The following is a 12452-nucleotide window of genomic DNA, read 5'->3' on the forward strand; positions in this document are numbered from 1 at the left end:
TATGGAGAACAAAGGTTATCTCCAGGGTCCCCACCCTGTATCCTGTGTAACAGTTATACATGAGCTGTAGGTGCTCCTCAATTCCTACATATAGAGTGACTAATTCAGATCACTACTGCAGTATGTGTGAAGAGGAGGCTTTAGCCTTCCCTCCTGCACCATCTTCCTTACCTGTAATAGTCCTGGGGGTATGCAATTTGGCCGGCTGGAATAACCCACACCAGTCAGACAGCTTCTGGTCAGAAAAATGGCACAGGAGGGAAGACTGAAGCCCCTTCTCCACATGTACCATGCTCATTATACCAACTGGGCACACAGGAACTGAGGAGAATCTACAACTCACATGTGACTGTTATACAGGACGCAGGGTGGGGGTTCTTGGACCCAACCTGTGTTCTCTTTAATTCATGAATCACTTAGCTGGTGTACATAGGGGAGTAAGGCTCATGTTTTCATTTACTCACAACACATAATGGCATGGAACCCATCGGGTCGTCTATAACTTCAACCACCACATGAGTGGGGTCAATCAGAAACTGGCAGAGGAAAAACTGGGGAAGATCCAGCTGGCTAGCATCAGATGAATAATGTTTCACTGAGTTTGTTGTCCCCTTCGCTCAAAGGCACCTAGGGTATGCATGTACTCAGTGGAGTGAGCTAAAGTGCTCTTAGCCTGGAGCTGGGCAAAAGATCTATGGGGGGGGGGGGAGAGATAGAGAGGCTTGCTTGGAACTCAGAACCCTTCCCCCACACTTTTTCCTTTTTGCTTCTGTAGTATTTTTTTTCTGTATTGTTAATTACTTAGGGTCCCCACTGGGAAAAAAGCAGAATATAAATAAATCACATAGGTCTGACTCCTGTCCAAGACCACACATTCCCCAGCAGTGTGGAATAATACCAGGAGAAAGTAACACCCCCAGTGCAGTCTGCACATCTTTTAAGTTTCTGAATGCTGCTGGAGGTACAAAAACCATCTTCTTCCTGGTTACCATGGCTGGTCCCCAACTACTGTTGCAAGCAGGACAAGCGTGTTGCATAGCAGGTGCATAGCCTTGTCAAGAAAGTACCAAAAAAAGGCATCGGGAGGAGAAGCCATGATTTACCTCCACATGAATAGTAGCAATACAGATGTCCACATGGCTAACTAAAAATGCATCCAGGGAACAAGCTGCAGATATATCACCATTCTCTAAACCAGAGGCGTCAAATGTAAGGTCTGAGTGTCAGAACTGGCCCATCCAGGGCTCCTATCTGGCCTGTAAGCAACTGGTGCAAGGGAGGTAACAGAAGGCTGCTTGGGGAGAAGGGAGTGAGCGGAGCCACTCCAATTGTGGCTTCAGCATGATGGAACAACCTCTTCTGCAGCAATCAAGCAGAACCCCCTTGGTTCAGTGGCAACTTCGTTGATAAGTCGGAAGCCACCAAAGTCACATTTCATGCCAACTCAGGGTTCCAAGGGGAGGGTGCATGCCTCTCTGCTTGGTCTGCAGTTCCGGGGATGCTGTCCCCGATGGTCACAGGGATCGGCATTTGCACATGGAGGGATGCAGATGATCCTCTGCTGTGGCCGCCAGGCCTCCCTTCCCCTTGGACCACCCGGTGATCTTCAGTTGTAGGTGGCTGCTGCCTCGTGAGGGGGTGCTGCTGGCCTCTGCCACATGCGTGGCCTTGTGCCCGCGTTGCCCGCTCCCCCATCAGATAATCAGGCAGCCTGTGGGCTGGGTAGCTGCTGCTACATGGGAATGGCGAGACTTGAACCCCCAGCATCCCCTGGTGGTCTTGGGCAGAGGCAGCCACTGTCTCATGGGCGCCTCCGGCTTATTGGGCTTTAGTTGACCTGGGCCCTGCCGTGCACATGGTCTTAGACCTGGGCCACCACCTCCCTGCTTCTGCAGGCGAGGGGGGGGGGTAGTTCAACTTGTCTTCCCAGTCTCCTTCTATGGCGGCTTTGGGGCAGAAGGGAAGCTTGCAATGCCCAGCCACTTCATGTTTTTACCCTGGGGCCTGGGCTCACAACATTGGCATGAGGAGTGGGCTGGGGAGCATCTGCCCAGCCCAGCACAGTACTGCTGGCTCTCCAGTCCATCCATGTGGGTTTTCCTCTGCACTCCCCCCCAGCCCATGGGGCCTTGCCGTGAGGACACACCAAGTCAGAGATTACCACCTGCTGTCCTTTATAAAGTTTGTATCTCCGGTGCCGGGCATTACATTTTATGGCACACATGGCCCAGCCTAAGTCGACACCTCTGCTTTAAACCAAGAACCACTACTGGGCATCACTCCTCTCCACTGCACCATCTACACAATATAAAGAGTGACGGGAGTTATGCACCTCCCATGAACACATCAGCTCTTTTCCATTCGCAACCACAGCACACAAAGAGGGTCAGCTGTAGCGCTCCCCCTTGCTGTTTGCACGTCTGAAAGCCGCCTGAAGGGGCCACTACCGGCTGTGTTGTGTGAGTTTTACAATGGAGACAAAGACAGCTCCTGGGGCAGTTTGCAGATGCAAACAGTGCTGGGGAGAGGCTACAGCCTCCTCTTCCTGTGTGCTGTGATCACAAAACAAAAAAATCCATCTCAGAGGCACAAAGCTTCTGTAGTCCTTGTGATAAAAAGTTCTCATGTTGTTTCCCAACAAACTCAAGTCCTTTGTAACATGCACTCCATACCATACAGAGTTGCTAATACCAACTGACACAAATACAGTCTCTCCATCAGTTGTATATCACTGCTTTTTCCTTGCTTGTTCATTATCCAAAATACACACGTACGCTATTTGATTGTGAAGACCTTCTGAAAGCGCACTCACTGTGATTTGGCAAGACAAACTATTTTCTCAGCAGGGTTTGCAGCAAAAGCCAACTGTGCACAGCCCTAATTGGCTGGCCCCTGTGACAGCACAAATCCACCTCCCCCCACACATCCACAAAGCGCTCTTGCAACTGATAAAAAATGAGTGTACATTAAATAAGAATATGATGAATTAATATTTAATTAAATGTGTGCCTATATGGTATATTAAAAGGCATATAGCCTACATGATGCATGGGGAGAGAGACAAGATTGATAACTTAATCAGTGTTAGGAACATTTATGTGTCCTTCTTTGCATTGCAAAGCTAAGAAATAAGCAGGCTCAGCCCAGAGAAGAAAATACGCACAGACTTATTTCAGTGCTAAATCTGTTTGCAGTCTAAGAAATAACAGGTCCTGACAGACCTACTTTATACTTGCTCATTTCTCTGCCTAACAGCTCCTCCCTTAGAACCTGCCCTGCATGCCTCGTCATTGTCCCGTTGGCTGACCTAATTCTGAAAATCACTATGCCCTTCCTTAGGTCCTCAGAACACTCTTAAATCTAAGGTAGCCAAAAACTGTGTTCTTATATACCTGCACATATTCTCCTCCACTGATACTCACATCTCTCAGGACCCAAGTGTTTTATGAATGAACAGCACCCAGATTGGTCTGTGATACCTTCACAGGTATCCTTCAAGTGCTGACCTCAAGTGTATGCTCAAAGGATGATAAATTCATACCAGTGAGCTCAGCAACACCTCAAAGATTAACAAGAAATTTATTCTAGTATAAATTTTTTGTGGACTAGAGCCCACTTCTTCAGTTGTAATGTGCATGTCTCTTCACTAGGCAGACCTTTCATATTAAAAAAACCAAAAAAAACAGCTGGGTTCACAGGCCATGAAATACACAAAGCACAAGGTGAAAAGTAAATACATAAAATTTGTATCTAAACAAGAGACTATTCACTAGTTCTGCTAAACTGCATAGTATCAGTAATGGGTGGGGAGTCTCAAGCTTTGCTAAAATAGGTAGCACCTAAGGTGACCAAGAAATCCCAAGTCCTTGCTCAGCCTTGTAGGTGTCGAAACGTTTTAATAAATTCAACACTTTAATGCACAATCCAACCTTTGCAAATCTGCTGCGACATGGTGATTTTAGGTCAACAATGCAATATCTGGATATTGCACAATCCAATACAAAGTTAAATCACCTTAAGACAACTGTGGCCTGATCATGCATTAGCTCAACTAGGAACTACAGCCAGTCCTGGATCCCTACCATATGATCCACATGCTTGTAAAAACATATCATTCATATTCACATATTACACTGTGGGTAATACACTTAATATCATCTGAAGTGTAAATTGCCTTCAGACACAACTTTCACTGCACAAAAGAGATTGGAGAATATACATTACTCACTTGGTTTCCAGTCCTAAGGATATGTCATTGGAAATAAGCCCCACTGAAATCAATAAGACTATCTTCACAGTAAATATACTAAGGTCAGGATGTAAATTTAAACTTCCATTTAAACTAGTATCAAAGCTCTCTAATTGTTACAAACAGTTTTTGTTTCACACTAATGAGTAAGTTTATGAAGTGAATTCATGAAGAGGCAATCTTAACAGACAGGCCTCTGGCAGAACAACTTCACTATTGAACCCAAGTATGTTATCATTTTTAGGATGTAGAAGGCAGTCTAACACATATGCACACCAATGCAACAGGCTATGTATACTACACATCTACTAGAAAGCCAGAAGAAGACAACACACATATCTATAAATAAGTTTCTTAAAGCCACTCTAATGCTTCTCCTTGGAAGTAAGTTACACCACATTCAGAGAGATTTACTCCTAGGACTACTGCTTTATATATCCACTAAGAATAAGGCCCGTTGTGGAAATGAATACAAGAAGCTCTAGCAAGAGGGTCTGGGTGAGTGCACCGGCCTTGGGTACCCAGCATCAATCTGCTGTGGTGACCTCAGCATGGTATAATGACACAGAGTTCACCGTTTTCTCCAGGGGAACTGATCTCTTTTACCTGAAGAGTAGTTGTAATTCTGAGTGATCTCCAGCCCTCACCTGGAGACTGGCAACAATGGTTCCCCAGGAGGAAATGGTTGGTTTGGAGGGTGACATCTATGGCATTGCAAACAAACAAGACAGAGGTAATGCTAATTAGGAAATCTGATGATTTGGAGGGACAGAATCCACTTGCTTTGGACAGAACGGAGCTATCATTTGAAAAGCATTTTAAGATCCTGTGAGTGTGCATGGACCCCCTTTTCTGTTTGAAAATCAGGTTGGCACAGTGGTCAAAAGTGATTTCTATCAGCTGTACCTGGTTTGTCAATGGTACTACTAAAGACAACTGATCTGGCCATGTTAATCCATAATTTTGCAACCTCACACTTTTACTACCGGAATGTGCCCTATATGGGGCTGCCTCTGAGGACAACCCCAAAATTGCAACTGCTCCAGAATGTGGCAGCCCAACTATTACCGGGAATACCTGCTGTGAACACATCTTGCCTATTTTTAAATAGCTATATTGGCTGCCAGTTTGTTTCTAAGTTCAATTCAAGTCCTAGGATCCACATATCTTAAGGACTGAGGGTGTAACTACACAATATCCTGACACATATCAGACTCACAGTCAAGACGTACATCAAGCACTTGTTCACTCAGTGCTGCAAGGGGAGGAGGAGGAGCTTCTCTCACCCTGCTTTAGCTAGCAGAAAGGAGGGGGGGCTTTTCTCCCATTTTCTGGCTCCACGTGTCCTTCTTAGGGCACCTGGACAGAGCCTCCTTCTCCGCTCTTGCAGCACCAAGCTAATGAGAGCTCTTTAAGGTGAATTTGCCTGATGCTATGTCTGACTGTAAGTCCAGTAATGCACTCGTGACCCAGCATGTGTGAGGTTTTATCGTTTTACTTCTGGATTTATTTTAGAATTTTAATCCATCTCGTATAACAAGGAAAAGGAGAATATAAGCATAATCAGTAAAATACAAGTGAAACAAAATGTACCAAGAAGAATTGCGGTCATGGTCTTCTTCCCCAAACTGGAAAAATCACTCATCTCATAATGCCCCTTTATAGAACTGGCGCCTGCTGACTTTGTCAATTTGCCTTTGTCAATTTCCATTCATTTTTTGGATGGGGAGCACCCTTACATCTCACTGGTCCCAATGGAGACCTAAAGCACATGGTGACATATTTACCTTTCTTATTGACATAGAAGGAATGTGCTTAAAAAGACTGGCGCTTAGTAAACTTCTCCATGGACTGATGTGTTCAGTACCTTTATAAAGCTTGATTCTTTAACAAAGTATAAATATATTAGGTAAACATTAGACATATCCTTGCTTGTGGACACATTTAAAGGAACTTCTTTTGTTATATAATAAAAGGCTCACAACACCTGAAAATTATAGCACAAAATACATTACATAACACAAAGAAGCTACCTAGAAAACAAAGTTTTCAAAAGATCTTGCACCACTAACACAAGCTTATGTAACATGGTGTTATTGAGATTTTATTTGTTTCTAGGATCCATTTCAACTACTTCTCAGGTAATGAAATGTGATGCAAAGTCAAATGCCTCTTGACAAGGCCATTTCCTGGTAATTAGATGCAAGTCTGTTCCGATAAGAGTGCTCTCTCTCTCTGAACAGTGTTTCCAAGCAGATTTGCCCCCTATTGCTCAATGCCAGACAAAGCATTTCAAGCACTATTGACAAGCGCCTGGGTAACCCCAGTGAAAACAGAATAGGCTGCACACTTACCTTTATCCCCTGCTGCTGAGTGGTTAAGGTCAATTTGGATTCATCCAGAAGCAGAACTTCACAATAGAACTCCTCCGGGACTGCACAAAAACAGCCCATGGCTGTTTCTGTGCTTTGATGTCTGAAGGCAAATGGGAATAAGAGATGAAGGCAAGTTCAAGCCCAGGAATAAGGGAAATCCAGAGAGTGCTTAACACAGCACTGGCAAACAATTTATTTGGCTCAGCAACCCAGATCAAATAAGGTGAACAGAGCACATTATTCTTTGACCTTCTGAAGTTGTGGCTCCAGCTGTTAATAATGTATTGGGCTAAACAATACAGGAATAATCCTCTTCAGACATCTAGCAAAATAGATTGAACTTCTCTCTTTCGATGCCCTGAAGGTGAAGAGAAAAAAGGTGAAAAAATAAATTAGTTGCCTGACAATACAAATCCTCATTTAACATCAAGGTATTCACATTATACTTAGTTCTTTCAGGCACTGACTGCGAGGGTCACAAGGCAAACACCTTGGAGTCTTCTGGGATTCACTGTTCAGCCATAAGAAACCACTGACTTTTGGATCCCAGAATTCCCTTAAATGCAAGGCAAAACTCCCTTCCAAACAGTGCAATCCCATCACAGGCAGAAATATAATATCACTCAAGGCCTACACAGTGAATCAGACTTCGGCCCAGAAGAACTCGAGAAACAGTAGGAATGGGCGCCCATGCTACATTTCCTGCTCCTCAGCATACAGGCTGCTCACCCCCACCCTGCCTTGAACGGGTAGACCAAGCATTTTTCTTGGATTAATGATTTATTCCCCCTCCGCTTCCCTCGCTGGGGAGTGCTCTTTTGTGTCCAAAGAGGATCAGGAAGGCACTGGGGCAAATAGAAGCCATTCCCACCATCGTCTGAAGGAAAAGGCCTCCAATTAAGTACCTACACCGGGTGAATGAAGTCAAGCGGACCCCTCTCTCGGCGGGGCGAACGGTGCTCCTCCACTCACCCGGCGCGTCGCCTTCCTCCTTCCCCCCGCGAAGCCAAGAGGGCAAAGGAGCGCAGCTCTCGGAGAGGCTTTCCCTCGAGCCGCTCCAGCACGCCTTCCTCCGCTCGGGGAAACGCAGGGCTCCTTTCACGCCCCAAAAGTTCCCAGCAAACGGCCTCGAGAGCGAGGTTGGCGCCAAACGCACCAGACGCGCCACCTGCCCCGACGGAGGCGCAGCGAATGCTCAGTGTCTAGTCCCGCAGGAGAAGCCGAGCGGCCGAGAGAGCAGCATCGCCCCTTTGCCTGGCGCGCCCTCGCGGCTGAGGTGAGGCTCCGCTGCCCGGCTCTCTGTCACCGGCATGTCCGAGGACGGAGGCAGCAACTGGGAGCGCTAACGCAAGGAAGAGCTCCGAGACCTGCGGCGGGCAGAGTCGCTCTGGTGGTCGCCGTCGCGCGCTAGTCCAAGAACCGCCTGTGAGCAAAGTCTCGGATGAGCTACTGCGTCGCTTTCGTGGCGCGGCTACTCCCTGCCCAGCTGCTGGGCACGTCCGCCGGGTCCCTGTGTAGCTCTGCTGCCCCACCAGCCTGCGTCGCCTCCCTTCCTTTCCCTCCTCCCTTCTGCTCCTGCCAACCTTTCACCTCCTGCTGCCCTAGCAGCACCGGCTCCGGAGGTAGCACGGCTGCGCTGGCACAGTAGTGACCCCTGCTGGTCGTTTCCTGAGAATTGGACTTTACCGCGACTGGCTAAGAAGGTGGTTCCTGAGTCTACATATTGTTCGCTGAAAGCCCCTTTGGACGGTTGTGGGGGCTATTTTGTTATTGTTGTTGTTTGGTTCGGTTGTTGTTTCGTTGGTTGGTATTTAATGGAGACATGTCATGCAGTAGACGTTTCCTCTTAAAGAAGCACTTTTAGAAAACGTGTAAATGAGGCTAAGTCCAAGCTTTTAACATTAGTCGTTTGCCTTCCACCTCTGTAAGGTTTGAGCGGAGGAATTTGAGTATTTACATACTCTTATAGGAACGTTCCCTACCCCTGCTTTATGGAAATGAATGCGATTTCTGCAAGGATGTATTGAGGTTAACTGGTGTGGTGAGTTCAGTCACCATTAGTTAGTAGAGTGCTTAAATAAAGCTACAAACCCAGGAGCATAACTCTACCAGGTTACTCACCTTACAAAGCTACACAGAGCCATATTGCAAGTTCAGAAGAGAAATACTTCTCTCTATTTGAGAAGCACACTTTGGATAGGAAAGAGCAGAGATTGATAGATTACTAGAGAGGCTCATCTACCTCATGGTGTCAAGAGAGGACCGCATGTCCCTCTCTTGAGCCTGTAGGTAGAGAGCAAGCCTTCATTCAGAGTGAGAGAGAAGCAGGAAAGGGAAATTGATCCCTGAGAACACAATCTGCATATCAAAGAGAACAGTGGCAGAAGAGTAGATACAGGAAGAAAGGTCAGTTTGCCTGTCTAGCTATCTAGTCTCTCTTGCCACTCAGTCTGGAGGTCTGAGACAGGGGACATCGCATCTGGAACGTCCAACAGGATGCATTTCATTCTAGCTTATGCCTGGGAAATGGGTTGGTAAATTTTTCAGAGTTCCATTGAGGAGTTAAGCATGTTCTTAAAGTTTCTCATTTAAACTAATGGGGCTTCATTGGTCTTAATGCTTTATGGGTAGTGCAGCTTTTAGGTTTGCAGCCGTTGGCCCCGTTACACTGGGGGGAAAGACACGGCCAAAGTGCGGCTTTTTTGAGCCGCATCAAAAGAGACGCGCTGCGGCAGGATCAGACAGATTCCCCGAGCCGCCACATAGTTGCTCCCCGGCATGATCAGATGCCGGGGGAAAGCCACGGAACGGAGAGCGAGGCAGCCCGCTGTGCATGTGCGCACCTGCGCAGTTTGGCCAGGGGCCTTGCATGCTGCCGGAGACAGGTGCGCCGGCAATCCCATGGCTGCCCTTGATGCAGATTTTCAGGTAGGTAGTAGTGTTTTCTAGGGGGGGTTGATGCGCGGTTTCAGCCGAAAGGAATGGATCAGGGACAGGTGCGCTCCACTTCCCAGATGTTGCGGTGTGATCACGCCCATTTGATGTGCCCCCGATCCGTCCCTCTTGCGGGGCAAATCCTCCCGTGTGACCAGGACCTTAGTGGAAATTAAAAACTCTGTTAGAAATGAATCCTCACAGTCAGTTGGTATCATAACAAAGTTCGAGCCCAAGGGAACCTTTAAGACCAACAAAGTTTTATTTGAAGTACAAGTATGTATGGACTGGTACCTCTCTCTTATATTTTTTAACTGTTTATTTATATGTTTTCCATATATATATAAACAAACACATGTCATCATAAGTTTAATACATAATGACTCTATCTTTCTAGCTCATAATTTATCCATTTATACACTCTCGACCATCTTTTCGTATATATTTCTTCATCCTTGCCTTGCATTAAAATACTCAGCTTGTTCATTTCTGCTAAATTCAACAATCTATAAGTTAATTCTTACCAATTCTCTGATTTCCAATATTTCGCCAACAAAATTCTAGCTGATGTTATTATCAGTATCATTAAATGCATATCATGATGGTGAACATCATCCGGAATCTAAATAGCATTCTGGATCTAACCTTAGATTTACATTGACAATTTCCAAAATTATTTTCTGTACTTTTCGCCAGTATTTTTGTATTTTTACACAATGCCACCACATGTGATAGAACGTACATACATTTACTTTGCATTTCCAACATTTGTTTGAGCAAGTTTTATAACATTTTGCTATTTTTTCTGGAAGCCAATACCATCTATGAAACATCTTGAAAATATTTTCTTTATATGAAATGGCCCTCATAAGTTTAGTTGTTTTCTTCTGTAATTTTATTTTTCATTTTTCTTTAACAGAACTAAGATAAAAAAATAATATTTGAAAAAAGATTATACATTACACAATGTAAAATTCATCTTTTGCTAATATATCACATATCTTATACTAGCATATTAATTCTTTATTACGGTATCTAATTTTTCTATTTTCAGCCAGTCATATACTATTCCCCATCTATCCCAAAAAGACTTTTCTGGTTTATTTTGTAAATTAATATTTAGTTTATCCATTTCTGCTACCTCTAGGATTTTATATTTCAATTCTCTTATAGAGGGTAAATTTTCTGATTTCCATCTCTTCGCTATGAGTATTCTAGCTGCTGTCAGTATATACACTATTATATGTACATGTTCTTTTAATGTATCCGGTAACATATTAAGTAGACATATTTCCGGTGCTAGTGGTTTATTGATTTTTAAGACCCTTAAAAATATTTTTTGGATTTTTTGCCAGAAACTCCGAATTTTGGCGCAGCTCCACCATATGTGGAGATATGAGCCTGTATTCCTTCTACACCTCCAACATATATTTGACGCCTTTGGGAAACATCTTGCGATTTTTACCGGTGTCCAATGCCACCTATAAAGCATTTTATAAATGTTTTCCTTATATGGAGTTGCCCTCATATATTTTATTGTTTTCCAAGTTTTTGTCCATTGCTCTTTTTCAATTATATGGCCAATCTCTTTTACCCAAGCTAGCATGTATGGTTTTATTGTCTCTTCTTGTAAGAAATCCTCCATCAGTTTTTTATAGAATTTCTGAATTAATTTATCGCTTGACGAAAGCCAAATCTTGTCAATCTTGTTTAAACTAGAATAAAGTTCTATTTTTTTGTCTTTGTTATATCTTGCTTTTAGTACATTTTTTTCCCTCCAAGATAAATTTATATTCTGTCATAGTAGTGTCTCCTCAGACTTCAACTCTCTTTTTTCATTTAGTAAATTACCATAACTTTGTTTACTTTTCCCCAGTGTTATTGATGGTTTAGCAAAAGCCTCTAACGGGGATACCCACATAGGGACTTTAGTATAGTTTGTTTTTTACTATATTCCAAACTTTAATAAGAGATCTTCTAATTATATGTGTATGGAAATTCGAATGGATTTTGTCCTTCCCATACCATAAATAAGCGTGCCAACCCATTGCTAAATCAAATCCCTCTAGCGCTAATATTCTTGTATCTTCTAGTAATACCCATTCCTTGATCCATGTCATGAGAGCTGGAAAGTAATATGCTTGCCAATTTGGCATATCAAAGCCTCCCGTCTTTTTATTTCCTTGAAGATCTTTAATTTTAATCCTTGGTTTTTTGGATTGCCATATGAATTTTCCTACAGTTCTCTCCAGGTCTTTGAAGTATTGATGTTTGTTAACTATTGGTAGATTTTGGGCCAGAAAAAGAAATCTTGGTAATATATTCATTTTAACCGTTGCTATTCTACCTAGTAACGAAAGGTGTATTTTAGCCAACGTTTTAAGTCTTCCTTTATGTCTTTTAAGAGATGTAGGTAATTGTCTTTATATAGGGTTGCTGATAAGTTTAGTTGTTTTCCATATTTTTGACCAAGCGTCTATATCTAAATTGTGGCCTATATCCCTCATCCAAGAAATCATCGAAGACTTTACTTCATCTTGCATGTAATCCTCTAATAGAAATGTATACAGTTTCTGAATCATTTTATCATTTGAGGAAAGCCAAATCTTATCCAGTTGATTTTTATTGCTTTCAAATTCATGTAACTTATCTTTACTGTAACTAGACTTTAGTTGTAGATATTGCCACCAGGATAATTGAATATTGTGTTGCAATAAGAGATTTTCTTCTGTTTTTAATTCATTGTTCTTTTCTAATAATACTTCATAGCTTTCTCTGTTACATTTTGTAATTAGTGATGGTTTTACAAAAGCCTCTAACAGTGAAACCCATTTTGGAATTTTTATGTAGTGTCTCTCTTTTATACTATTCCAGGTTTTTGCTAACGCGCCCCT

General features: G+C 43.4%; 1 protein-coding gene across 1 annotated transcript in view; it reads right to left on the reverse strand.

The window, feature by feature from the left end:
• EPB41L4A (erythrocyte membrane protein band 4.1 like 4A) overlaps positions 1–7550 on the reverse strand; it is a 141328-nt gene extending 133778 nt beyond the window's left edge. The window contains exons 1-2 of the mRNA XM_015418652.1: positions 7534–7550; positions 6604–6982 (exon numbers count right to left, since the gene is read on the reverse strand). Of these exons, the coding sequence (XP_015274138.1) occupies positions 6604–6702 (99 nt within the window). The 5' untranslated portion in view covers positions 6703–6982; positions 7534–7550. The remainder of the gene's footprint in view (positions 1–6603; positions 6983–7533) is intronic.
• Between the last annotated feature and the right edge of the window lie 4902 nt (positions 7551–12452).

Source organism: Gekko japonicus, unplaced genomic scaffold, assembly GCF_001447785.1.
Source record: "Gekko japonicus isolate JY-2015 unplaced genomic scaffold, Gekko_japonicus_V1.1 scaffold541, whole genome shotgun sequence".
Classification (NCBI taxonomy): Eukaryota; Metazoa; Chordata; class Lepidosauria; order Squamata; family Gekkonidae; genus Gekko; species Gekko japonicus.